Below are 27,134 nucleotides of genomic sequence, written 5' to 3' on the forward strand. Positions count from 1 at the left end.
CTGAGGAGATTGGAGGAGAGAGGTCAGTTAGCTGGTGCCCGGTCCACTCCTGCAGCCGCAAGTCGTGTGTGTGTGTGTGTGTGTGTGTGTGTGTGTGTGTGTGTGTAGTTGGGGGGGGGCGTGTTGCATTCATACCACTTCTTCCTGCCCGGGACCTATTCCTCCCCCACCGTGGTCTGAAAGACCCCCAGAGCACTACCCGCTCCCAGCCAGCCTCCTTGGCCGGCCCGGGAGGAGGCCCAGGCTGCCACAAAACGCTGACTTGGACAAAATGCTGTTTTACGGAGATTTGTTGAAAAGGGGGGAAATCCCCGTTAAGGACTTGCAGCTGTCCAAACACCGCGTCCACCCTGCCGCCGCCACTGCTCAATCCCCTGAATCAGCGTCTCCTTGTGCGCCCCACCTCGTGCCCCTGCCGGCCCAGCGCCTTCCCAGCTGCCCTGGCCCCTGCCTTTCTCCTGACGAGGTTACCAGAGAGGGTGATGGCTTGCTCACCGTCACCCAGCAGAAGCAGGCTTGAGCCTCCAGGTCCTCCCACCATTCCTCTCTGGAAGCACAAAGACCTAGGGAATGAACCAGTCTTCCTTTGCGCCTCTGTTCCCTGGGCAGGCTGTTCGCAGCTGAAGTTCTTTGAGGCCGTGGGAATGTCCTGGCCTCGTCCCCACTGGCCTGGGGCGGGGAAAGGGTGTGTGTGACAGGTACCTGTGCAGCCTGAAGAAAGGACTATGAGTTATTGGCCTGATCTTTAAAGTTGATGGTGAATTGAGCTCATCAAACATTTATTGAGCTTCACTGTTTGCCAGCCAAGTCCTGTGTTGGGCACAGAGTCGGGGGTATGTGGAGGGTAGAGAGAGTAGAGGAGTCAGAAGAGAAATAAGAACTGAAATGGGGACCCACAGGCATCAGCGGAGTCCAGGAGGGAGCCAGGAGGTTTCCGACATCCAGGAATAAGTAGGAGGTAGGCCTGGAGCCACAGAGGCCAGAACTGCACACCGAGGCCAGAGAGCCTGGGGGAGCCTGTGTGTGTAGGGGCAGGGGTAGCCGTGAGAAGGCGGGGGTGGGGGGCTCAGAGGTGCCCAGGCACCCTGGCTCTGATGGTGGCTGGGTGGCGGTGGGGGTAGTCTGTCCCGCCTGGCTGCTGCCGGGGGTGTACCATTCCAGGGAATCATGTTTGTGCAGCCCCTGAAACAGGCTCGGCACCCGTCTTCGGCCATGTGCTCACTCCCATCCCCCAACCCACACCCAGACTGGCACGTGCCAGCCTTGCTTGCCTCTTAGAGCCGGAGTACTCTCCTCCTCAAACCCACAGGCGACTCTTTCTCTCCGTGTGCTTCTCTTTGGTCTGGCTCTCGCGCCCTGGCTGTTCCCTCCTCCTGCCCTCCCCCGCAGGACGTCGCAGTGTGGTTAAGAGCTCAGGTTCCTGACGGCCTCTGTTCAAACCTGGCTCCCACTCTAGACATCACCACTTCTCCGAGCCTCGGGCTCCTCGTGCGCAGGAAGAGGAGTAACAGCTCCCCTCGCCCAGGGCCCTGGTGGGAGTGAAATCTCGGGAACATGAAGTGCCTAGGCCGGTGCTGGCAGGTCTCTGTGCTCAGTGCGAGCTGCCTTTTCCCCACAGACACTTCTCCTCCAGAGGAAGCACTGCTGGGGCCCTGCCCCGCCTGGTGCAGGTTCAGGAGATGCTGCGGGAGGGTGGTGGTGGGGGAGTGAGTTCAGGGAGCCACGGGGGGCGGGGGGGAGGGGGGATGGACACTGCCTGGAGAGCCCCATTGCCAAGGAGGAATGAAAGGTAGGGAGCTCGTAGGGGGCCCTGTCTCAACTCAAGTAGATTTGGCTCTTCCTTTGGCAAATGTCTGCCTGTGTCCCCCGCTGTCCTCCCCGCTGAGCCTGAGGTGGCCTGTCCTTTCCATCACGCCCCACTCCCAGCGAGGCCTTGGCTCCTGTCCCTAGAGCCAGGGCTCTCCTGAGTCCTCCTATGACGTTGACCTCCTGCCCACTCAGGCCGGAGGGCTCCCTCCCTTCCCCCTGCTTCCTGCTGCATTCCCTGCCCCTGCTACCTGCTCCTCCAGCCCTGGCCCCGCACCACGCAGACATTCTGGCCCTGTGAGTGTGAGCACTGCTCCCCCCTCGCCTCTGGGCCCCCAGCTCAGGTGCCCGTGCAGGAGGCCCCTTTTCCTGCTCAGGAGAGCTGGGATGGTAAGGTGGTTAGGGGCTGGGGCTCAAGGCTCAGACTGCCCGGTTTAGGTCCTGACTGCACCGTCTTCCTCATCTCTACAGCGGCGCCAGCATGCTTCCCAGGCTGAATGCAGGGATGTAAAATGTTAGGCTGTTAGGCTGTGCCTGGCCAGCACCTCCATCAGCTGGACCCGGAGGCCGGGCCTGCACGGTCAGCCTCGTGAGTGCTGGCGTCTGTCACATGGCAGTTAGAGCAGGGCCCGTGCTGAGGGCGGGCTCTGGATGAGGCCTCAGCTCTCACACCTTCCCAGTCATGGGCCTAAGCTTCTGCTTCAGGGTCTGTGAAGCGAGGACATGAATGCATGAGCCCCGGGGGTGGGGGTCACTGAGGGGGTCCCATTGAATGAAGCCTGCTTGGGTCTGGCACGTGGGGCGCCCTGGCAGTGGTGGTATCAGTATCGGGCTGAGGCTCAGGGAGGTTGTGTGACCTGCCCAAAGTTACAGAACAGGTTGATGGCAGAGCTGGGATTTGAACCCAGAGCTGTGTTGGCAGCTCCCCCAACCTTCTCCAGAGCCCCGCATTCATGCCTGCAAAGCTCTGTATGAGACTGGGTTTAGGGGAATGTGGGACTGCAGGCCCAGATGCACCCAGTTACTAGGGAGGTTCTGCTCCCCACAGGCAACCCCAGTGTGCACAAGCTTCCCCTGGGCCCCCTGGAGGCCAGGCATTGGTGCCCAGAGGCCCCTGAGTGGGGTGAGAGGAGCACCAAGCAGACATTTGAGGGGAAATGGGACTTTCTTTGGGTGCAAAATGCCATATTGCCCCCCATTCAAATATTGTGCAATATCTCTATCAGCACAGCAGCCTAGAAGCAGGTTGTTAGCCTGTTTAAAGACATTTTTATTGGGATATGATTCATGTATTACATAATTGACCCATTTAATGTATATGATTCAATGACTTTTACAAATATATTCATGCCCTAGCCAGTTTGGTTCAGTAGATAGAGCATCGGCCTGCGGACTGAAGGGTCCCAGGTTTGATTCCAGTCAAGGGCACATGCCTGGATTGCAAGCTCGATCCCCAGTGTGGGGCGTGCAGGAGGCAGCCAATCGATGATTCTTTCTCATCATTGATGTTTCTATCTCTCTCTCCCTCTTCCTTCCTCTCTGAAATCAATAAACATATATTAAACTAGAGGCCTGGTGCATGACATCCGCGCACTGGGGGGGAGGGCTCCCTCAGCCTGGCCTGTGCCCTCTTGCAGTCCAGGACCCGTGGGGGGATGTCTGACTGCCAGCCTAAGCCCATTCCCTGCACTTCCCCCAGGGTCCTTAGTCCTGTCATGGAGGTGGGAGAGGCTCCCGCCATGGCCACTGTGCTCGCCAGCCATGAGCCCAGCTTCTGGCTGAGTGGCGCTCCCTTTTGTGGGAGTGCACTGACCACCAGTGGGCAGCTCCTGCATTGAGCATCTGCCCCTTAGTGGTCAGTGCTTGTCATAGTGACTGGTCGTTCCACTGTTTGGTCAATTTGCATATTAGGGTTTTATTATATAGGATATTCACAGAGTTGTACAACCATATTACAATCGATTCTAGAACATGTATCCATTAGTAGTCTCTCCTCATAACTCCCTACCCCTGCCCTATGCAACCACTAATCTACTTTCTAGCTCTATAGATTTACCTATTTTGGACACTTCATATAAATGAAATTACATAATATGATTTTGTGACTGATATTAGCATATTTTCAAGATTCATTTGTATTGTAGCATGTTATCAGTACTTCATTTCTTTTTTTATTAAATTAAATCTTTATTGTTCAGATTATTTATTTGTTCCTCTTTTTTCCCCCCATAACTCCCCTCCTCCCAGTTCCCACCCCTCCCTCGGCCCTCACTCCCCACCCACTGTCCTCATCCATAGGTGCACGATTTTTGTCCAGTCTCTTCCGGCATTTCCCACACCCCTTTCCCCCCCAAGAATAGTCAGTCCATTCCCTTTCTATGTCCCTTTCTATGTCCCTGATTCTATTATAATCACCAGTTCATTCTGTTCATCAGATTATTTATTCACTTGATTCTTAGATTCACTTGTTGATAGATGCGTATTTGTTGTTCATAATTTGTATCTTTACCTTTTTCTTCTTCTTCCTCTTCTTAAAGGATATCTTTCAGCATTTCATATAATACTGGTTTGGTGGTGATGAACTCCTTTAGCTTTTCGTTATCTGTGAAGCTCTTTATCTGACCTTCAGTTCTGAATGATAGCTTTGCTGGATAAAGTAATCTTGGTTGTAGGTTCTTGGTATTCATCACTTTGAATATTTCTTGCCACTCCCTTCTGGCCTGCAAAGTTTCTGTTGAGAAATCAGCTGACAGTCGTATGGGTACTCCCTTGTAGGTAACTGAGTTTCTTTCTCTTGCTGCTTTTAAGATTCTCTCTTTGTCTTTTGCCCTTGGCATTTTAATTATGATGTGTCTTGGTGTGGTCCTCTTTGGATTCCTTTTGTTTGGGGTTCTCTGCGCTTCCTGGACCTGTAAGTCTATTTCTTTCACCAAGTGGGGGAAGTTTTCTGTCATTATTTCTTCAAATAGGTTTTCAATATCTTGCTCTCTCTCATCTTCTGGCACCCCTATAATTCTGATGTTGGTACGCTTGAAGCTGTCCCAGAGGCTCCTTACACTATCTTCGTATTTTCGGATTCTTCTTTCATTTTGCTTTTCTGGTTGGGTGTTTTTTGCTTCTTTGCATTTCAAATCTTTGCCTTGATTCTTGCGCTCCTCTGGTCTGCTGTTGGGAGTCTGTATAGTATTCGTTATTTCAGTCCGTGTATGCTTAATTTCTAGTTGGTTCTTTATCATAATATCGAGGGTCTCATTAGATTTCTTGAGGATATCACTACATTTATCGGCGGCTTCTAGACAGTTCTTAAGAGACCTTAAAAGTGTGGTTTTGAACTCAATATCCTCCATTGACAGTTTTGTCCTGTTTCTTTGTCTCCGCATTTTTTATGCTTTCTTGGTGCACCCCCTAGTGGTCTTTGTGCGCAGTCTTGTTGTAGTTAAGCCTTGATTGTTGTCGGCAATACTGGGTGTGATTTGACCTCCAGGCTAACTGGCTATGAGAGTCCGCTGTGTCTGCAGTGGGAGAGCTTCTGTACTGGATCTCTAGGGCGGTGCTAATCTAGCGTTTGCCTGAGGCTATCTGGCAAATGGCTCTGCACAGGGCTTGGATGGGGCGGGTCCCTGGGGATCTACAGGGCGGGCCGGAGCGAGCAGTTATGGCTGCTCTCAGTTCCGTCCCTAGGGGCTCTGCCTCACAGAGTCCCAGCAACTGCTGCAAACCTCAGAGAGAAAGCTGCCTTCGAGTTCCGACCGAAGCCAGACAGTCCCGCTTCTCCCGTTTGAGTCTGGGTCCCTAGAGACTCGCCGGGATCTGGAGCTCAGAGTCTGAAACTCCCTCCTGATTGAAAACAACAACCACGCCCTCCGCCTCCAGCCTGCTCTGCGTGCACTCCGCACCTTAGTATTTCACTTCAGCACTGTGCCTCCTCTGAGTCTGGGTATGATACTCTCTTTCCTCCTAGTTGTAGAATTTCCACTCAGCCAGCCTTCCTGTGGTTCTGGATGATGTCCGTTCCGTCGTTTAGTTGTTTTTTGAAGTGGTTGTTCGAGGCAGCAATCTCCGGTGTTAACCTATGCCGCCATCTTGGTTTCTCTCTGTCAGTGTATGCTTAATTTCTAGTTGGTTCTTTATCACCACATCAAGGGTCTCATTAGATTTCTTGAGGATCTCACTATATTTATTGGCGGTCTCACCAGTCTTTTCGAGGGCCTTACTAAATTTATCGGCAGCTTCTAGACAGTTCTTGAGAGACCTTAAAAGTGTGGTTTTGAACTCTATATCCTCCATTTCTGTCATTTGTGTCCTGTTTCTTTGTCTCCACATTTTTTATGCTTTCTTGGTGCACCCCCTTGTGGTCTTTGTGCGCAGTCTTGATGTAGTTAAGCCTTGATTGTTGTAGGTAATACTGGGGGGGATTTGACCTCCAGGCCAACTGGCTGTGAGAATCAACTGTGTCTGCAGTGGGAGAACTTCTGTCCTCTAGGGAGGTGCTAATCTAGCCTTTGCCTGAGGCTATCCCGCAAATGCTTCTGTGCAAGGCTTGGGCAGGGCGGGTCCCAGGGGATCTACAGGGAGGGCCAGAGCCAGCAGTTATGGCTGCTCTCAGTCCCGTCCCCAGAGGCTCTGCCTCTCAGTGTCCCAGCAACTGCTGCAAGTACCTCGGAGAGAAAGCTGCCCTCGAGTTCCGACCGCTGCCAGACAGTCCCGCTTCTCCCGTTTGAGTCTGGGTCTCCAGAGACTCGCCCGGAACTGGAGCTCAGAGCCTGAGACTCCCTCCCGATTGAAAACGACAACTGCGCCCTCAGCCACCAGCCCGCTCTACGTGCGCCTCTGTACCTTAATATTTTACTTCCGCACTGCACCTCCTCTGAGTCTCAGTATGCTTTTCTCTTTCCTTCTAGTTGTAGAATTTCCCCTCAGCCAGCCTTCCTGTGGTTCTGGGTGATGTCTGTTCCATCTTTTAGTTGTATTTTTGAAGTGGTTGTGCGAGGCAGCAATCTCCGGTGTTTACCTATGCCGCCATCTTGGTTTCTCTCAGTACTTCATTTCTTTTCATTGATGCATAATATTCCATCATATGGATGTTCCACACTTTGTCTATTCATCAGTTAAGACACATCTGTGTTATTTCTACCTTATGGCTTTTATGAATAATGTTGCTATGAACATTCACATACAGCATTTTGTGTGGACACATTATCCCTTTTTACAGATAAGGAAACGGGTTTACAGAATGGAACGCTCTAGCTAAGCTCCCTCAGCTGGTGAGAGGAGGACCAGGCTGGCTGTCCCAATCTAGAGTCCTTGTTTCTCTGCACCCAGGAGCTGAGCTAAATGCTGTGACAGAGCTAGGTCAGGACATAAAGGAATGAGGGGTTGACTTTATGGAAGAAGGGTTGACAGCTGCCCCCAGCCTTGAAGGAGGAGTAGGCGAGGGAAAGAACATTGCAGGTGGAGAAACAGCAAGTGCAAAGGCCTAGAGGTGTGAGGCTGCCTGGTGTCTGGGAGCCACAAGGAGTTCTGTGTTATTAGAGCAGAGGGCTGGGGGTGGGAAAAGTGGAGAAAGGCACAGTGGGTGACAGGGTTGGAGACACAGGCACAGGTTAGATTTATAAGGCCTTTGTATCCTACTTTCTTGAGGAAACTAAGCCATAAATACACATTTTTAATTAAGCATATATCAGTGAGAGTAGATTTATTTCAAAACTATTTCTAGCCAGTGAGTTATATTTTCATCTGCCTCATCGAAAGACATGGCCACATTACATGGTTCCATAAATATGGTCATTTTCATTTCAGTTATTGTAACTCAGGAAAACTAGATGGTTTCTGAGTTTCTCCCTTAAAGGACTTGTACATTGGTTTGTGTGTACCTCTATAGTAGGGATGATATTGAAATACTAGGGGCCCAGTGCACAAATTCATGCACCTTGAAAGGAACTATGGGTTGCAAGGCTGCGGTGGACACAGGGGCGGGTCTTGGCCCATCCTCCATGCCCCCGCCTGGTCCCTCCCACTGCGGCCCCGCCCCCCGCCACCCCTCAGCAGCCCCGCTCCCGCCGCTCCTGCCATTCCTCCCATGTGCTGACAGCACTGGCCCTGCTCGCACCTGCTGACGGCTCGAAGCCATTGGGGCCGGCACCAGCAGCAAGTGCAAGCGCCTGGTGGGACCACGGCACATGGGAGCAAAGAATTTTCAGTAACCATCAGAGGCTCGCCCTATGACAGTGACCAGCGCCCAACCTTGGTCTGGTGCCCCTGCTCACTTGCTCCATCATCCCGCCATGGCTGACACCCGCAATAGTCTGTGCACGCCTCCTGGTGGTCAGCACAAGTCATAGCAACTAGTTGTTCGGTTGTTCTCCCGTTCAGTCTATTTGCATATTAGGGTTATATATATAAAGACTAGAGGTCCCATGCACGAAGATTCGTGCAAGAATAGGCTTCCTTCCTCTGGCTGCCAGCACTGGTTTCCCTCCAGCACCCAGGACCCAGGCCTTCACTCTGGACACCGCCTCCTGCCTTCGCTCTGGGGCCAGAGCAGCCTCCCACCTTTGCTCTGGTGCCAGGAGCTGCCATCTTTGTCATGTTAATTTGCATATACCCTTCTTATTGGCTGTGGGTGCTGCCATCTTTGTTGCTAAGTGATGGTCAATTTGCATATTCCATCTTTATTAGATAGGATATGTTGCTATCTATTTAAGAATAAGTCTGCCTGGCCAATGTGGCTCAGTGGTTGAGCATCAACCTATGAACCAGGAGGTCACAGGTTCAATTCCCAGTCAGGGCACATGCCCAGGATTGTGGACTCCATCCCCAGTTTGGGGTGTGCAGGAGGTAGCTGATCAGTGATTCTCTCTCACCATTGAGGTTTCTAGCTCCCTCTCCTACTCCCTTCCTCTCTGAAATTATATATATAATGGATATATATATATCCATTTCGTGTTGACACTAGGCCACCAATTATCGTCCTTCTGCCCAGTACATTGAGTCGGTGGTAGGGGGTTCGTGTCTGTGTAGATCTTTGATAATTTAGTAGGATGTGGTTCTACCAGGTCCTTTTAAGGTTTGGGTTTTTAGTAGGTGCAGCTGATGTGGTGTCCATTTCACACAGGAAGCTTTAGGAAATGTTAGTCATAAACCCCCTATTTTGAGAAACTGTTTTGCCTATGAGAAGAATACTGTTGAAATAAAACATGATTTTCCCAGAAACGAAAGCTTTGTATATGGATCAGGGTGATTCTGAAAGTTAAAAGTGTAAATGTTAGAATGTTATGTTATTGTTAATTGTACTATATTACGTATTCAATAGGCAATCCTGGCTTATCAATAAAAATTCCCATCTTGGGGAGGGGAAAAGCCTTGAACGCCATACTAAGCACATGGACTTGATCCCGAGGGAGGGGGAGCCCAGATGGGCACCAAGGTTCTGTGGAGTCAGACAGATCTAAGGCAAATCCCAGTTCTGCTTGCAGGAGGCCTTGCGATCTGGAAAATGCAGATGACAAGAGCAATACCTTGTTTAAAGTGGGGGATTGAGTTCCCACCTCTGGAGAGCTCATCTCAGCACGTGGCCCTGGAAGGGGTCTGGCTGCAGAGTGACTGGTGGGGACAGGCTGTTGTCCAGGGGAGGGGGCCCGAGACGTCAGTGGGGATGGAGAACCATGGCTGGCTTAAGAAGGTTTAGGAGATGCCTCGTGCAGACTCTGAGACTTGGAGAACTGCTTGTGAAGAATATCTAACTTCTGAGCTTTTTGTGAGTCCCTGGGCCTGGTGCCAAACCACCCAGGGGTTGGCTTGATGGTCCCCCTCCGTTCCTCCCTGCAGCTCGCTCGCGGACGCCATGCGGTGGGCTCTGACGCCCCCGACGGTGCCGCTGCCTCTGCTGCTCCTGCTGGTGCTGGGGTGCGGGCCCCCGGCGGCCACCGGCGGCGGGGCCGGAGGGGCAGCGGGATACGCGCCGGTGCAGTACGTGCAGCCCATGCACAAAGGACCCGTGGGGCCGCCCTTCCGCGAGGGCAAGGGCCAGTACCTGGGTGAGTACCTCCCCACCCGCTGCCCAGGGCCTCGGACAGCGGCGATCCCCCAGCCCCCTGCCTCCCGACCTCCATCTCAGGCTCCTCTCAGGCACCGACGCCCGCCCCGCTCCCGCCCCAGGTCACAGCCCGTCAATCACCACCTAAGAGCCCACATCCACTCTTTCTGATGCTGGCCCAGGGCCTCCCACCCCCGAGTGCCTGGAGATGCTGGCGGGCAGCGAGGGTCTGTAGCGGAGTAGGGGCGGGGCGGGGATTGTGGGCTGCGATGCTGCGCCGACCGGCTCTACGGAGGGCTGCTGGCGCCACCTGGCGGCCATTCCACTCCCGGGCATGCAAGAATGAGGCTGCCACCCGGGGTAGGTTGGATGCTAGGAGCTCTGGGTGAGGAAACCCTGACGCCCCCAAGATTGCCAATGGACCCCCCGAAACTCCATATTCTGTCAGAGCAGGGAAGGGGAGAGCAGGGAGTGGTCTTCACGAGCAGATACAGATCCTTGTCTTCTCCCAGTGCACCCCGTGCTGCTGTGGGGGGAGTGGGTAGAAGGGTCCTCGGTCCCACTGACCAGGCCCCTGACTGCGCCTTCTCTCTCTCTCTCTCTCTCTCTCTCTCTCTCTCTCTCTCTCTCTCTCTCCCCCCTCTCTCTCTCAGAAATGCCTCTACCGCTGCTGCCGATGGATCTGAAAGGAGAGCCTGGCCCCCCTGGGAAACCCGGGCCTCGGGGGCCCCCTGGTCCTCCTGGCTTCCCAGGCAAACCAGGCACTGGGAAGCCGGGGCTACATGGGCAGCCTGGCCCTGCCGGCCCCCCAGGCTTCTCCCGGATGGGCAAGGCTGGTCCCCCAGGGCTCCCGGGCAAGGCTGGGCCACCAGGGCAGCCAGGGCTTCGGGGGGAGCCAGGGATACGAGGGGACCAGGGCCTCCGAGGCCCCCCAGGGCCCCCTGGCCTCCCTGGACCCTCAGGCATTGCTGTTCCTGGGAAACCAGGCCCTCAGGGGGTCCCAGGGCCCCCAGGATTTGGGGGGGAGCCAGGGCCCCAGGGGGAGCCTGGGCCCCCAGGTGATCGAGGTCTCAAGGGGGATAATGGGGTGGGTCAGCCAGGGTTGCCTGGGGCCCCAGGGCAAGGGGGTGCCCCTGGACCCCCTGGCCTCCCTGGCCCAGCTGGCTTGGGCAAACCAGGTTTGGATGGGCTTCCTGGGGCCCCTGGAGATAAGGGTGCGTCTGGTCCTCCCGGGGTGCCAGGACCCAGGGGGGAGCCAGGGGCATTGGGCCCAAAAGGGCCCCCTGGGATGGATGGTATGGGGATTCCAGGGTCAGCAGGGGTGCCAGGGCCACAGGGCCCAGCAGGGGCCAAAGGGGAACCAGGGACCCGGGGTCCCCCTGGTCTGATAGGCCCCACTGGCTATGGGATGCCAGGATTGCCAGGCCCCAAGGGGGACAAGGGCCAAGCTGGAGTCCCAGGGCTCTTGGGGGACAGGGGTGAGCCAGGTGAGGATGGGGAGCCAGGGGAACAGGGCCCACAAGGCCTTGGGGGGCCCCCTGGACTTCCAGGGTCTGCAGGGCTCCCTGGAAGACGTGGGTTCCCTGGGCCTAAGGGGGAGGTAGGGCCTGGAGGACCCCCAGGATTGCCTGGCATTCGGGGTGACCAGGGGCCCAATGGGCTGGCTGGGAAACCTGGGCTCCCAGGAGAGAGGGGGCTTCCAGGGGCCCATGGACCCCCTGGACCAACTGGGCCCAAGGGCGAACAGGGTTTCACAGGTCGCCCTGGGGGACCAGGGGTGGCAGGAGCCCTGGGACAGAAGGGTGACTTGGGGCTCCCTGGGCAGCCCGGCCTGAGAGGCCCCTCAGGAATACCAGGACTCCAGGGCCCAGCTGGTCCTATCGGGCCACAGGGTCTGCCAGGCCTAAAGGGTGAACCAGGCCTGCCAGGGCCCCCTGGAGAGGGGAAAGTCGGGGAGCCTGGTGTGGCTGGGCCAACAGGCCCCCCTGGGGTCCCAGGTTCCCCAGGACTCACAGGCCCTCCTGGGCCTCCGGGGCCTCCTGGCCCCCCTGGCGCCCCGGGGGCCTTCGATGAGACTGGCATCGCGGGCCTGCACCTGCCCAATGGTGGCGTGGAGGGCGCCGTGCTGGGCAAGGGCGGCAAGCCGCAGTTTGGGCTGGGAGAGCTGTCGGCCCACGCCACGCCTGCCTTCACCGCGGTGCTCACCTCACCCTTTCCTGCCTCCGGCATGCCTGTTAAGTTTGACCGGACTCTCTACAACGGCCACAGTGGCTACAACCCGGCTACCGGCATCTTCACCTGCCCTGTGGGTGGGGTCTACTACTTTGCTTACCACGTGCACGTCAAGGGCACCAATGTGTGGGTGGCCCTGTACAAGAACAACGTGCCCGCCACCTACACCTACGACGAGTACAAGAAAGGCTACCTGGACCAGGCCTCTGGCGGCGCTGTGCTCCAGCTGCGGCCCAACGACCAGGTGTGGGTGCAGATGCCCTCGGACCAGGCCAATGGCCTCTACTCCACCGAGTACATCCACTCCTCCTTTTCAGGGTTCTTGCTCTGCCCCACATAACCCACGGGCGCTACTGCCCTGACCTCCTCCTCTTTAGTGGTAGAGAGAACTTCTCAGTTACAAAGAACCTGCATTTAAAGAAAAAACCAAAGGCTGAACAGAGGTGGGCACAGAGGCGGCCATGCCTTGGCCTTGGCCTCGGCCGGAGGAGGCTGACTTGGTTTCTCCCTCCGTGCAGGCTGAGGTGGTTTCTGGAAGAGGCTGGCCTGAGCTCCTCCTCTCCCCCCAGTGTCTGTGCAGTGTCGGGGTTGGGACCCCATTCCTGCCCTGCCTGGCCTGCAGGCAGGGCCCCAGGACACGGTCCAGCGGTGGGAGACCCTGCCCCCCGAGTCCTGGGCTCTCCTGGGTGGTGAAACGCTGCTTCTCTGTGCATCAGAGCTGAGGGGACTGAGCTCCCCATCCATCCCCTCGGGGGGGGGACATATTCCCAAGCCCTGCCCTTCCTGCTGGCCCCCAGATGGTACCTGCTCAAGGAAAGGGGCACGGCCTCTGTTATTGGCTGGGGCTTTTCCAGCTCCCTGGGACCTCCAGCATATGACAGTGGGTCCCCTGGAGAGTGTGTTTCCCTCCAGGGGTAAGGGAAGGAGGGGCCATTGGACCCCCTGCCAGGACTGCAATCCCAGGGCTGATGCTGTGGCATCAGGCATGTAGAGGTGTGGCCCCTTCTGCAGGCTCCTGGGAAGGGCCATCCCCCCCTCATGGTGCCAGCCGCAGCCATGGGAAATGGTGGTTTGTGAGGGGTGGGGCATGGGCTGGGACAGGATGGCAAGCCTTCACATGCCTTTCCATCTCCTGGGCTGCCCCCACCAGCTCTGGCTCTGGTCAGCGAGAGGGCCGGTGCCCAGGCCCGTAGGGAGGGGCACAGACAGTCCTTTCACCTCCTGGGGGGAGGGCTGATTTTCTCACAAAATTGTAAGGGATCCTTGCCACCACCCCCCCCCAACCCAAGTGACCCCAAAGCATAGCCTCTCGTTTAGCCCTCAGAACAAGGTGCACACAAGCTCAGGCATGAAGACTCCGCCTGCGTTTCCTTAATAAAAACCACATGTATGTGTGTGTCCACTAAAGGGGTTAATCTGCGGGGGGCTTCCTCTCCTCCCACCTCTGGTTCCAATTTCCTGTTCTAAGCAGGATTAGGGCCCAGGAGGCTGAGGCTCTGGGAAAAGGGGTGCCAACAGGCCCCTTTGGAATGAGTTGGCTCTGGATGTTTCTGCCGTTTTCCCCAATCAGAGCTCCCCTGCAGGAAACAGGCAGGATCCTGGCCCTCCCCTCAACACTTAGTTTGAGCTGAGCGGGTAAAGCTGGGATTCGTGCTGGGGCAGGGAAGGTGGACGCTTGCCCATGCAGGGATAGCCACTCTCCCGGTGGCGTGGGGCCTCTCCATCAGCCCTCCCCAAGCCAGCCGCCCCCCCCCCCCCCAAGTGTGAGCCTGGGTCAGTCATCGTGACCTGGTTGCACTGCTGGGCCTGGCGGGGCCAGAACGTCCCGTGTAGAGAACGTTCAGTGCAGTGAGGGTGACGGCTGACTTTTGACTCGCTGAGCTGTGGCTCCCGCAGGCCCCTCACCAGTCCTCTTCCACTGTCTCCCAACAAAGCCGACCCTGTGATTGCTCATGCTAACTTTCAAAAGGAAAAAGGAAAACCAAACCTGCCCAAGTGACACTTTAAGAACAGGTTTTGGCGGGGGCTCACAGCGGGGTTCTCACTCCCCAACACCCAGGAGAGCCGTCTCAAACCGGACCTGGTGGGCCTTCTGCTCAGCCCCTTCCTGGGTCACAGCCCCATCTGACCCGTTGGGGGGGGCTTCCCATGGGCAGAAATTCCACAGCTCCCAGTGAGAACCCAGGGCTCGAAGGAGGATGCGGGGGAGCCAAAAAGGCTGTTTCACAAGAGTTCCTGCTAAAAGCCACTCCTGAAGCCTTTGAAAGGGGTGGCCGGTGCTTCGAAGTGTTATGTTCCAGGTGCTGTCAACTTAACCGGCTAGCTTTGATAAACGATGTCAGATTTTAACAATGAAAACTGCATTACCTTGTGCATTTTTATATTCTGATTCCTCACTTTTTTTAAGGTTAAGTATTTTCCATTAGTAATTTCATTTCTAACCTGGTAGAAGCAGCTTAGTTCTCTACATACCTATTAAGTGCCCTGTGTCACAGAAGATTCAGAAAAAATGCACTTGGGAATCGAAGAAAATGGGACTTCTTTTTGAAAAGAAAAACAACGGTATTGACTGTGTCAACACAGCCTCAATAAAACCTGTTGTGTAAAAACAGCACGTGCTGAGCCTGGCATTGACGCAGAGGGGTCTCAGACTGGATTTCACCGGGCACCCAGGGAGCTTGCTCTGCCTCAGGGAGCTGCCAGCATGGCTTCTGTCCCCACATCAGAAACGCTCCACGCTCTTAAGCTGCCGAGGTTGTGCAACAAGTAAACGCCAAGAAGCATTTTAAGAAACCAAAGTAAGCAGTGGCTGGGGCTGGGGGAGACGGGTCGAGCTTCCCTGGAACATTCCTGCAAGCTCTCAGGGGTAGTGGAGCATGACAGCTGGCTCAGGACCCCAAGGGCCAAGTTTCAACATCTGATACAAATTATGAATGAAATCATGAAACTTTGCTCTTGAGGGCGGGGCTCGTGCCAGGCCCAGTGCTCATAGCAGGGCCGGTGGAGCTGTCCTGGGCACAGAGCACCTGTCCCACAGCTCGCCATGCTTGGCAGCGAGGGATCTGTCCCAAGCTGTGGGGGTTGGGATGGCATATCTGAGACCAATGCCTGCCCTGCGAAGCCCTGTGGTTTGCCCAGCCTGGCAGAGCACTCTCTTGGCTGAGAGCAGACCCGCCCAGCAGTCCTGAAACCTCGGGCTCTCCCCCGAGGCTGGAAGGATGCTCAGAGAACATCCCTGATGTTTGATGGAGGTGTCTCCTCCCTCTCAATTCCTTTCTTTGAAGTGGCGAGTGTGCAGAACTTCCTAACAGGCGAGGCCTGTGTCTGGGGCCCAGGAGGCAGAATGAGGCACAGCTTTCAGTCCACCCAGAGCACCTGGGACGATGCACCTTCCCCACCCACAGGCTGGCAGTCCAGTGATAGGAGGTACCCTCCGCTTCCCGCTCCAGGGCTCTAGTTTTTGGTCTGGCTGGGCTGGGGCCTACCTGGGAGCAAACTGTGAAGCCAGGCTTCGAGAGCAAGAAAATCTGGCTTGTTTCTGCCCCTGCCAGGGTCACTCTGAGCGACCTCCAACAGGAAATGGCACCAAACCATGACTGCTCTGCCCGTCCCGGGTGAACAACACTGCAGGAATTGGCCTTGACAACCCAGCCGCTCGTCACCTTTCGGGTCCTAGCTCTTAGGAGAGCACAGGCCCAGAGAGGCCCTAGACACTAAAGGTCAAGGGGGGGGGGGGGAGAATGCATTCAGGGCAGAGGAGAAACAGAGGAAACTGGTGGGATTTACCGAAAACTGTTTATTGCTCTGTGGCTTCCGCTGGAAGCTGTTAACAAGCCTGAGACAGCCCAGGGCCAGGTGTGTATGGAGCTCAGATAGATTCAACTGCCTGTCTCCTGGATCCATGGAAACCTGCTGCTCTCAGTCCTGCCCAGTCAAAGACAGGCTTACTGGCAAATTGACTAAATCCCAACGAGGAGAACGGATGCTACTGCAGACCATTTCCTCCCCATCCCATGTCCTAGATAATAAGGAAAATGCCACGCGTACCCGCCAATAAACCTGCCCTGCTTCCTCGTGTCTGAGGAGCCAGGGGAGCCCAAGGCTCTGCAGCAAGCCAGAAACCCAGCGCGGGGAGGCCCCAGTCCCTCACTCCGTTCCAGTGACCTCCCCCGTGACTCCGGCCCCAGCAGCGCCTGTGCCCAGGCTGCAGGAAGACCGAGGCAGGGGGCAGAGCCCAAAGCAGCGCAGGGTTTCCAGCCTGAGCTGTCGCTGGTCCCACTGGACATGGCGGGGCCCTCACAGACTCTTCTGGAAGACCCGGTGCAGGCTCCGGGCCAGGATGTCGGTCTCCTCATAGCCCTCACAGCTCTGCTGCCAGCTTTCTGTCACCTGTTCCATCCCATAGTAGGCGCCAGCAATGGCCCCCGCCATGGTGGCAATGGTGTCTGTGTCCCCACCCAGTGAGATGGAGTAGATGAGAGTCCTCTGGAGGCCATTGAAGGTAGAAGGGATCTCGGGGTCGGGCTCCATGCAGCGCAGGAAGCAGTAGATGGCGGTGGGCACAGATTCCAAGGCGGCAATGCCGTTCCCTGGGGACACCAGATTATGGGGATTTGACACCCCAGCTCCCCACCTGTCCCTAGGTTTCCTGCCACTTGCCACAGTCAACACTCTCAGCTACAAGCTGGGCTGTGACTAAGGTCACAGGCTCTACAGGTAGACTACCTGGGCTCAAGTCCTCCTCCCCACCCCCTGGCTGGGTGACTGGGAAAGTTCCCTAATGACCACGGTTACTGCACCTCGGGTTTGACCCCTACAGAGGGAATCCGGTTGGGAACTCGCACAGGGCTCGCGTGAGGGTGAAAGGAGACAAACAGATAGCGCGCTCTGCACAGTGCCCAGAACACAGTGAACGTGCTATTAACGCACCAATGGCTGGGAGCAGCGGCTGCAAGAACTGCCACTGCTGGGGACCTTTATCTGTGAGGACGGAGGAGCTGCAGCCCCAGAGCAAGAAGGCACTAAACTCACTCAAAACCTGCCAAGCACCCTGCAGAGCTGGCTCTGCTGTCACAGCAGCCCTGGGCAAAATGTGATGGCAGGTCTGACTCCTTGCTCCCCTCCCATCCTGAGCCCAAGCCTATCTCTAAGGATGATGGTGTGGGTGTGGGGACTACCCACCCAGCTCAGACACCACCTCCTCTCTGGTCACCGCGTCCTGCTCTAGAAGCTCTCCAATCTTCTTCAGTCGGCTGGAGTACGGATGCTCCTCCATGCCCAACCTGTGGGTCCAGGCGGGGTGGGGGGGGGCAAGATTGCAGGGAGGTTGGAGCAAGGCATGGGGAAGGTTGTGAGGGAAGGGAAGGGTTATGAGGGAAGGGGAGGGTTGTGAGAGAAGGGGAGGGTTGTGAGGGAGGGGGAGGGTTGTGAGGGAGGGGGAGGGTTGTGAGGGAGGGGGAGGGTTGTGAGAGAAGGGGAGGGTTGTGAGAGAAGGGGAGGGTTGTGAGGGAAGGGGAGGGTTGTGAGGGAGCGGGAGGGTTGTGAGGGAAGGGGAGGGTTGTGAGGGAAGGGGAGGGTTGTGAGGGAGCGGGAGGGTTGTGAGGGAAGGGAAGGGTTATGAGGGAAGGGGAGGGTTGTGGGGGAAGGGGAGGGTTGTGGGGGAAGGGGAGGGTTGTGAGGGAAGGGGAGGGTTGTGAGAGAAGGGGAGGGTTGTGAGGGAAGGGGAGGGTTGTGAGGGAGGGGGAGGGTTGTGAGGGAGGGGGAGGCTGGACATGGTCAGGCTGACACCCAGGCCCAGGTGTCCTCACAAGTGGGAGGGGGCTGGGTGTGACCCTGAGCCTTGCTTGAAGCCCAGCTCCAGCCAAAGGACTCTCCCACCCCTCCCTCGGGTCTGCAGTTACAGAAGGAAGGGCTCAGCTGTGGCAACACCAGAGGAACCCACCCCGCAGGCATGCACACTCACAGACACACCTCCAGCCGCCTCCATGCCACATACTCACTCCCTGGCATCCGAGACGGACTGGGCATCACTCTCCAGCTCTTCCATGTGGCCCAGGAGTTGCTTGAGAAAGTGCTCACTGGACGACTCCCCCTGCAAAGCCAGATGCACAGCCAGGGCCTGCAGGATGGCACCGTTGTAGCCCAGGGAGGAGGCGTGTGTCAGCTGGGCCGAGAGCCGGGCGAACTAGGGCAAGGGCAGTGGAGGCTAAGACCTGCTGTCACAGAACCCAGAGAAGAGGGGGGGTGGGGGAGAGAGGGGACAGCCCAGAAGCCCACTGCCCAGGCTACCTTCTGCACATCCTGGACGCTGCTATAGGCCAGGGAGATGCCAGCCACCCGCATGGCGCCCCCGTTGCCATAGGAGCCCTTCCCGTTGAACTGGGCCCGAGCAGGCTCATAGACGTCACGGCACTTGGGGCTCAGGAGCTTCTTGAAGACGGTGATCACTCCAGCTCCGTAACCCCGGTCAGGGTCTTTTTTGTACTCCTGAGCAAATCTAGGAATGGAAGGGACACGGGATGAGGCTTCACAGGTGCCTGTCAGGGTTGGGAGAGAAACCCGGCTGGTTGGGAGCTGAGGAAACCCTGGACCGGGGAGCCTGCAGCAGCGGTGAGGACATGTCTGGCTCCCGAAGCTGCAGTGGCCCTGCTGAGGGTGGGGGTCCCAGCATGCGTGGCTTCACTGCTCTGGTCCAGGGGTGCAGTAACTCGGCCCCCCTGGTTCGCCTCACCCCAGGACCATTCCGCTCACCTGTGAGCCATGTCTACCTCGTCGAAAGCCTCCTTGGACAGCAGCGACTGCACGAGGGCCCTGGACATGGCGGTGTCATCTGTGTAGTACAAAGCTTCTGCGGGGACAGGTGGGGGGAGGGAGGGCTGCAGAGCTCAAGGGCGGCAGCTTTGGCCTCTGCTCGTTCCCTTCATGCACCACTTCCAGATGCTCAAGTCAGCCGCTCCCTCCACCCAGCTTCCTGGGCTCCAGGTCATGGGGTTTTCAGCAATTCTTTGTTCTGAGACAGTGACCATGTCCTGCTCTTTTCTGAAGGAAATCCTTCCACCCCCTTCTGGCTGCCATCACTGCAGCCTACTCTTTTTTTTTAAAAAAAATTATTTAATATGTTTTTATTGATTTCAGAGAGGGAGAGGGAGAGAAACATCAATGATGAGAGAGAATCATTGACTGGCTGCCTCCTTCCCGCCCCTCACTGGGGATTGAGCCCGCAACCCGGGCATGTGCCCTTGACCAGAATCGAACCTGGACCTTCCAGTCCACAGGCGGACACTCTATCCACTGAGTCAAACTGGCTAGGGCAGCAATACTCTTTTTCCCCCCTATTAATTTATTTCTATTGATTTGAGAGAGAGCAATTTGTTGTTCCACTTATTGATGCATCCACTGGTTGATTCTTGTATGTGCCCTGACCGGGGATCGAACTGCAACCTTGGTGTATCCGACTGACACTGGGCTGCAGGCCCTGGCCTGCAGCTCTAGTCTTAATACGACCTGCTTGGGCCTCTCACATTTCCTGCACATTTCCCACCCTGCAACCCATCCTACATGTGCAGCCAGATACTTCTTCCTAACACTAGACTGTCACTTTCCTTATCTCACTCTCCTGCTCAAAATGGCTATTGGTTGCCTTCAGGATGAGGCCCAAAGTCACTGCTGTGGCATTCAAAGCCCTCCCTCCTCACTCATCTTGTCCCACCATTCCCCTACATGTTCCCAGGATCAGTCTTGGAGCCTGGGTCAAATCCATCCCGGCTGGGACTGCTCCCCTCCCTCCTCCCACCCTCCCTCCCTCCCTCCTCTGGGTGCCCAGGAGTCCTGCTCTGGCATTTTCAACACAGCACCATTGTTTATGTGGTGACTTAGCAAATAGGCCAAAAAGGGGCTAGGGCTAGGGACTTGGTTTCATTTGAAGAATTGGTTACAGCCCGGCTGGCGTGGCTCAATGGTTGAGCATCAACCTAAGAACCAGGAGGTCGAGGTTCGATTCCCAGTCAGGGCACATGCCTGGGGTTGAGGGCTCAATCCCCAGGATGGGGCGTGCAGGAGGCAGCCGATCAATGATTCTCTCATCATTAATGTTTCTCTCTCTCCCTCTTCCCTTCCTCTCTGAAATCAATAAAAAGATATAAAAACAAAACAAAAAAACGGTCCCTACATCTTGTCTTCACCTCATCTCTCTCCTTCCCTTTGTAGCAAATTACTCTATTTTCTCATTTTCCATTTCCTCCTAAACCCACTGGAATCTAACTTCCAGGCTTCAACCTTCTACTGAAAATGCTTTTCTAAATCCAGACTTCCCTCGCCTTCCGTCTCTGTGACCAGCATCTTCACCTTGAAATGTTCTCAGGTTTTGTTGATACACATGCCCCCTACTTCTCCCATCAAACTGCTTCTCTAGCCCCTTTCCTTGCTGTACTGCATGTTCTCCAGGAAGAATCACCCACTGCTTGACCTCAGCCATGATCCTGAGCTGAGAGCTGGGTGAGGAGCTGACTGCACAGGGGGCGGGAGGCTGGGCCGCGGGGGCGCCTGGACTAGAAGCGAGGGGCGCTGCCGGCACAGACCGGGCTAAAGGGGGCAGATGTGCGAGGCCGGCACAGACCGGGCTAAAGGGGGCAGATGTGCGCCGCCGGCACAGACCGGGCTAAAGGGGGCAGATGTGCGAGGAGCGCAGCACAGACCGGGCTAAAGGGGGCAGATGTGCGAGGAGCGCAGCACAGACCGGGCTAAAGGGGGCAGATGTGCGAGGCCGGCACAGACCAGGGCTAAAGGGGGCAGATGTGCGAGGCCGGCACAGACCAGGGCTAAAGGGGGCAGATGTGCGAGGCCGGCACAGACCAGGGCTAAAGGGGGCAGATGTGCGAGGCCAGCACAGACCAGGGCTAAAGGGGGCAGATGTGCGAGGCCAGCACAGACCAGGGCTAAAGGGGGCAGATGTGCGAGGCCGGCACAGACCGGGCTAAAGGGGGCAGATGTGCGAGGAGCACAGCACAGACCGGGCTAAAGGGGGCAGATGTGCGAGGAGCGCAGCACAGACCGGGCTAAAGGGGGCAGATGTGCGACGAGCGCAGCCCAGGAGGCAGGTGCGGCGGTGTCAGATGAAACCAGACGGGCACGCTGAGGATTGAGCTCTATCCTACGGGCAACAGAAAACCACTGCAGAGCTTCCTGCGAGGAGGCCGCCATAGGTCTCCGTTTTGGGACGAGCACTCGCCGCGGTGTGGACAGTGGACTGGGGCGCACTGGTTTCAGACAGCTGGGTCGAGGCAGGAAACATCGAGAGGGTGTCCGTGCCGGACCAGCGCGACTCGGGGTTCCGGCGGGCGCGCCGCGGAGGACGGTGCTGCCACGCCCGAGTCGGGAGAGGTTCGGGCGAGAGGCGTGCGGACGGAGCTCAGCTTTAGCCAGGCTGAGCCCGAGGTGCCCGCGCGGGCCGTGCCAGTCCCAGGTCCGCCCTGCGGAGCCGCATCTCCCCACACGCCCTCTCCCGGCCGCGCTCCCACCGCCCCGCGTCCCTCCGGGAGCCCCGCCGCCCGAGTCCCCGGAGCGCCCGGCCCCGCCCACCTGTCCGCGCGCTGCCCGCCGAGCCGGGGTCGGGCTCCAGGCTCTGGACGTGACGCAGCACTGACGTCAGGCTGACGGTGTCCTGCGCCTCGTAGATGGCGCCCACGCAGTCCCCGAGCAGCGCGCCCGCCAGGCAACCTCGGAAGCGGGAGAGGGAGCGGGCCGCCCCAGCCCCTCCGCAGCTCGCTGCAGCCATCGCCGCCGCCGCCGCCATCCGCACGGGCCCGCCACCACTTCCGGTGCAGCCCGCGCGCGCGCCTCCCCGCCCTTCCCCCCACCCCCGGCTGCTTCGCGCCCCAGCCCCACAGCGCCCCCTCGTGGCCCTGAGTCGCGGCGCCGCTTGAGACCCACAGCGCCACCCAGCGGCCCGGAGGTGCAGCTCCGCGTGCGTGGGACCAGGTTAGGGCCTGCAACGCTGGTTGGAGCCCACCAGGCCTCTGCTTTTAGGCCTCGTTCTCCCCATCTGTAACCGGTGTCACGCCGGGCGGGACGGCCACTAGAGAGTCCAGGAGGGGACCATCGGACCGCGGTAGCCCTGCCCTTCAGGCCACTGCCACCCGGGTCCTGCCTTTATGAAGCTTCTTTCTTTGCCCCGTCACCCCAGCTCTCCAGTTCTTGGTCCCCGACTCCCACTGTGATCATAGCCTTCTCTGGGCCTTCCCTAGGCAACAAGAGGGCAGCTAAGGGTCCTGCTGGGGCTGGGCCGGTTCGAAATCATTGGAGCCATTGGAGCCCAGGGGGTGCTGGCCTACCCCTGAGAGGGGTCCCTAAAGAGGGAGAAGGAATCGGATTTGGAACATGGAGCTTGGGGGATGATGGTCCCCGTTTTTGCCTCTCCATTCACAGGAGGGCCAAGAGCCTTCTCACTCTCCGCTGGCTGCATGCAGGGGTAGCAGAAAACCTTCTAGAAGACTGAGAAACCCAACATTTATTAGATTCATTCTCTCCACCCCCTTCCTCTTCCATTTCCCTCCTAACCTCCCCCTCCCTCCTCAGCCTCCAAGGCTAGGCTAGCTGCAGCTGGCAGCTTTTGAGTGGACTCAGGATGCGGTTTGTGGTGCGGTTGAAGGTGTCCACCTCGGGCACAAACTTCTCGGCTGGCACCGTCAGCTTCCGGCGAGTGTCCATGCACTTGGTGTCCAACAGCATGGAGTTGGCCTTGCAGGCGATGTCAGCCTGCAGCCGGGCCAGGTGCTTGTACAGGGCGTCCAGAGCATCCCTGGGGAGGAGGCATTAACAACCCACCACCCCTGCATGTGGCAGAAGGTGAAGGAAGCCAGCGGGGAAGCCAGCAGGCAGCAAGAGACCCCATGGGTGAGAGGTGTCTCCCTGCCCCTCCGGTCCACTCCCCAAACCTACTGTGCTTGTGCCAACTTCTGCCTCAGGGCAGCAATGGTTGCCTCTAACTGGTGAACCTCGTCGGTGAGGCCATACTGTGCCTGGAAGCAGAGGTGAGGATTGGGAATCAGCCATACTGGCCTTTAGCCCATGGGCCTGGGCACCCCTGCCCCACCAGGAATATGTGCTGGGGAGTGAGTGATCCTGAGGAGACTTTAGCGGGAGGGGGGGGGGGGCAGTGCCCCACTGGGGTACCCTCCCACCTGGTCCCGGCAGAGTTCCACATTGGGCCTGTAGGTTCTGGACTCGAGCCGAGTATGGCATAGCTTCAGGTTCAGGAACTTCCTGTGCAGATCTTCCTCCAGGTGCCGGATGTCCTCCTGCAGGTCAGCGATCTCCTGCAAGGTCTACAGGGGACAGAGTGAGTGGTCTCCAGTTGCTAGACCCACCACGGTGCACCCAGGGCTTGCTGGACCGACACTGGACTCCTCCTCCCACAGCAGGAAGTCCAAGCCCAGGAGACTAATGAGAAGGCTCACATTCTTCTCTTGCCACTTGAGCTCACTGTATATTTTCTCCATCTCCCGCAGCCGCTTTCTGAAGGCGAATTCCGTTGCCACCCTCTGGGCTTCAAGTTCATTGTTGGTCTGAAGGACAAGATGTGGGCCGGGCAAGACAGGGTATAAGTTCATGACCATCTTAAGGATGTTCCTCAAGTGAAGGGTTGGGATGCCAATGGCCAACAGGGAACAAAAGCTAAAGGCTTGCCCCAGCCGGTTTGGCTCAGTGGATAGAGCATCGGCCTGCGGACTAACGGGTCCCGAGTTCAATTCCGGTCAAGGGCACATGCCGGGGTTGTGGGCTCGATCCCCAGTAGGGGGCGTGCAGGAGGCAGCCAATCAATGATTCTCTCTCATCATTAATGTTTCTATCTCTCTCTCCCTCTCCCTTCCTCTCTGAAATTAATTAAATATATATATATATATATATATAATTTTTAAAGCTAAAGACTTGAGTGCCTACTTGGGCCATCCATTAGCCATGGAAGAGCAGGGTCGGGGGGTGGTCAGTTACCTCAGCAATAGTGAGGGCGATGGCCTCCCTTAGGTCTGTGGCTTCTTTCATCTCAGCCTCTGCCCGGTTCTTGTTGAACCGACTAAATTCATCCCACTCTTGAAGTGATGAGGAGCTGCAGGTGGCAGGAGATACGGGGGTCATAAGAGTAGGGCCACTGTGGGGTGAGGGGAGGAGAGACTGAAACACTTCTTACCCATCGGGGACACGCGCGGGATTAATCTTCAGAGAGATGTTTGGGGACTTGAGGTTGAGAGAGAGGCAACCTCTGTCAATGTCCAATGTCTCCATTTTGCCCCGATGGTCAGAGTTGAGCTGCTGCCGGATATCCTGCAGGAGGCTGGGGCAGGAACAGACTAGCTCAAGCTCCATCCCCCCAAGGCCCAAGGACTTAGCACCCATTGTGCTCCAGGGCCCCCGAGGGATGGGAGGCTGGAGTGACAATGGAGCTGCTGCCTGCAGCTGAGACAAAGCCTAGCATAGTTGGATAAGCTCCTCACAGACAAAATTATGACCCTCACGTGCTCACACACAACCACAAGGGCACACGCATTAGTTACACTCACAAAGGCTCACACATACACACAATAGGGTACTCAGGGTGGTGGTCAATGGGCTCCATCTCCCATGCTCCCCATCAATCGACAATGGCCCCCTAGAGCAGTCTTCTGGGACCGTGTGGGGGCAGAGGAAGAAGTGGTATCATCGGTTAGTGGTGTTGGCCATGGGCACAGCAGGGACCAGAGGCAGCCGGAGAGCCAGCTGCCCGTCATCCACAGTACAAATATTCTACTTAGGACACACAGCCTTCAAGAGCAGGTGAGCCTGAGAATGACGCCTCTCCCTTACCAGAGCTTCTCAAACGTCTGGCCGATCTTCTGTTGCAAGGCCTTTTTGGTGGCATCAATGACTTCCACCTCTTTGTGCAGCTCTTCCTCCACAGGGTCCCTCACCACGTCAACGTCCCGCCGGCTGTCCCGCAGGGTCAGGCACTGGATTGCCACATCCAGGGGCAGGTTCTTGGCCTGCAGGTTTTTCTCTGCTGACTCTTTCATCTGGAACAGAGAAGGCACAGGAGGCTGCTGGGCCATTCCCCAAGAAGCACGCTCACTCCCACGTTAATAGAGGGGCCAGTGAGTGACTCAGGTAGACAGGTCACTCCATACCCCATGAAGGGTTCCCTGACCTCCAAGTGGGGAGGGAGGGGAGGTCCTTGCGGTAGGGTCTCCTGGCACCCTGCCCTAGCTCCCTGCCTGTGTCAGGGCGTCGATCTCTGCATCTAAATCTGTCAGACACTTGTCCAGCATCTCCTTCCATCGGTTGACTGTATCAACTCTCTCTTCTAGTCGAGTCCTATTGTCATGTTCATCCCAAATGGTCTGGAAGAGACAGAGCCAGATAAAGAGGGTGTTTGGGGACAGGGGCTATCCCTGTGCCCACCTGAGCTCCCGCTCCCAACCTGGTTGTTGGTCTCATTGCGGAGGATCCGGGCCTCCTGGCGGATCTGGTGTGAGGCATTTCGCTGCCGCTCAGCGTTGGTGGACAGCAGGTAGCTGTTGGTATGCCAGTCCTGCAACTGGAAGCGTTGGCTGGGCTTGACGCTCAGCGTGGCCATGGTGCTGAGCCCCTAGGCCTGTTCCAAGACACCCACCTCTGCTGGAGAGGACAAGCAAGGCTGCAGGAGACAAGACGGTTCAGTCAGTCCTCTCCTAGATCAAAAGCTCCCTCCAGGGACTCTTTCCGCCTCCCCACGTGGGAGTCTGTACTTGTTCTTCAATAAATTTCCACCTTTGCTATAACATAAAAAAACTCCCCCCAAAGGACCTGCTCCTGTCCATTTTGCTCCCAAACCCTTGCTGCAGAAAGCCTGCTTGGGAGCAGCTCTCGATTTGCTCAACTTTGAGGTATTAACTAAGTTTTCTCCCACCCATCCATCCACAGACACACACTCCTGGACCCTGCAGGTCCTGGAGGGTGTGTGTGCTGCCAAGTGCTTAGTGGGGCTGGTGGGTGGGTGGGGTTTAGCAGGAATAATAGTCCTTAATCCAGTTTCCACCCCTACTTCCGGCAATCAAGTCCCGTGGCGCTTTCTTTTCTTCCTCCGCCCCAGCTGTGCTCAGGCCCTGCACAGGTTCTAAGAAAACCAGCCCTGTTCACCATCCAGAGAGGGCGGGCTAGTTTTGCAAGGGATGTGGGCTGGCACAGGGGAGTTGTTGTTTTTGTTTTTTGGGTATGCGCTGGTCCCCTCCCCACCTGACCATCGTACTCCCTCCCTCGGCCCCTGTTGGAGGAGGAGCAGCCGGGCTCTATCTAGTTCCCAGGCGCACCCCACCACTCCCTTCCCCAGGATAATCCTTTGGGTTTAAATTAATACCCCCGGCGGCGGCGCAGAGAAAGAAGGAGGAGGGAGGAAGGGAGGGAGCTTGAGCCTGGGTGTGAGTCCTCACAGCGCCCCAGCTCCCCTAGCCTCTCACCTCCTTCCCAGCTCAGACTTCCGCCAGCTCCTCTGTTGCGCACCCCGGTTGCTAGGCACCCGCCTGTCAGCGCGCTGGTAACCGCCACCCTCATGTTTACCTTGGCAACCGCCGCGGGGCTGGGGCGACGCGGCCCAAGGCGGCTGGCGGGCTGCGGCTGCAGGAGCGGGCGCAAGGAGCAGGGCAGCAGGCTATGGCGTTCATTTCCTTTACAAGTTAAACGTTTTAATTTTGATCAAAGTTATGCATCGACATGATAAGACATACGTACATCCCGCTCAGGCGCATTCCCCAGTAGCCATCCTTCCAGAAATGTAAATATATTTGACTTTATTTACACGCATTCCTTTGGTCCTGTCTTGTCCAACATTTTCATTCCTCTGCCTGACGGCATGCAGCGGTTCTCAACCTGTGGGTCGCGACCCCTGAAAAATACATCCTGCATATCAGATATTTACATTACGATTCATAACAGTAGCAAAATTACAGTTATGAAGTAGCAACGAAAATAATTTTATGGTTGGGGGTCACCACAACATGAGGAACTGTGTTAAAGGGTAGAGGGAGTGGTAATCGTATTTGGAGAGGGCACATGCCTG

At 56.8% G+C, this 27,134-nt stretch overlaps 3 protein-coding genes across 5 annotated transcripts; 1 reads left to right on the forward strand and 2 right to left on the reverse strand.

Annotated features, from left to right (window-relative positions):
* The first annotated feature begins 10,494 nt into the window (after positions 1 to 10,494).
* On the forward strand, positions 10,495 to 14,581 carry COL8A2 (collagen type VIII alpha 2 chain). Its single transcript, XM_081087387.1, has one exon. It carries the CDS (start codon positions 10,497 to 10,499, stop codon positions 12,411 to 12,413), a length of 1,917 nt encoding a protein of 638 aa, XP_080943513.1. The 5' UTR covers positions 10,495 to 10,496; the 3' UTR covers positions 12,414 to 14,581.
* Positions 14,582 to 15,841: 1,260 nt separating this feature from the next.
* Positions 15,842 to 21,897, reverse strand: ADPRS (ADP-ribosylserine hydrolase). Its single transcript, XM_081087319.1, has 6 exons — positions 21,650 to 21,897; positions 18,824 to 18,920; positions 18,362 to 18,569; positions 18,073 to 18,257; positions 17,255 to 17,355; positions 15,842 to 16,662 (listed from the first exon to the last, which is right to left on the reverse strand). Exons 1-6 carry the CDS (start codon positions 21,861 to 21,863, stop codon positions 16,370 to 16,372), a joined length of 1,098 nt encoding a protein of 365 aa, XP_080943445.1. The 5' UTR covers positions 21,864 to 21,897; the 3' UTR covers positions 15,842 to 16,369.
* Positions 21,898 to 22,555: 658 nt separating this feature from the next.
* On the reverse strand, positions 22,556 to 26,921 carry TEKT2 (tektin 2). Of its 3 annotated transcripts, XM_081086301.1 has the most exons (11): positions 26,874 to 26,921; positions 26,636 to 26,742; positions 25,521 to 25,736; positions 25,315 to 25,440; positions 24,911 to 25,116; positions 24,258 to 24,401; positions 24,062 to 24,176; positions 23,527 to 23,634; positions 23,251 to 23,394; positions 23,009 to 23,088; positions 22,556 to 22,868 (listed from the first exon to the last, which is right to left on the reverse strand). In XM_081086301.1, the coding sequence occupies exons 3-11, from the start codon at positions 25,674 to 25,676 to the stop codon at positions 22,655 to 22,657; spliced, it is 1,293 nt and encodes a 430-aa protein (XP_080942427.1). In that variant the 5' UTR covers positions 25,677 to 25,736; positions 26,636 to 26,742; positions 26,874 to 26,921; the 3' UTR covers positions 22,556 to 22,654. The 3 variants fall into 3 exon arrangements, with proteins under 3 accessions (XP_080942427.1, XP_080942425.1, XP_080942426.1); XM_081086299.1 differs by lacking the exons at positions 26,636 to 26,742; positions 26,874 to 26,921 and adding an exon at positions 26,536 to 26,589; XM_081086300.1 differs by lacking the exons at positions 26,636 to 26,742; positions 26,874 to 26,921 and adding an exon at positions 26,436 to 26,544.
* Positions 26,922 to 27,134: the final 213 nt, after the last annotated feature.

Source organism: Myotis nattereri, assembly GCF_964212035.1.
Source record: "Myotis nattereri genome assembly, chromosome: 3".
Taxonomy (NCBI): Eukaryota; Metazoa; Chordata; class Mammalia; order Chiroptera; family Vespertilionidae; genus Myotis; species Myotis nattereri.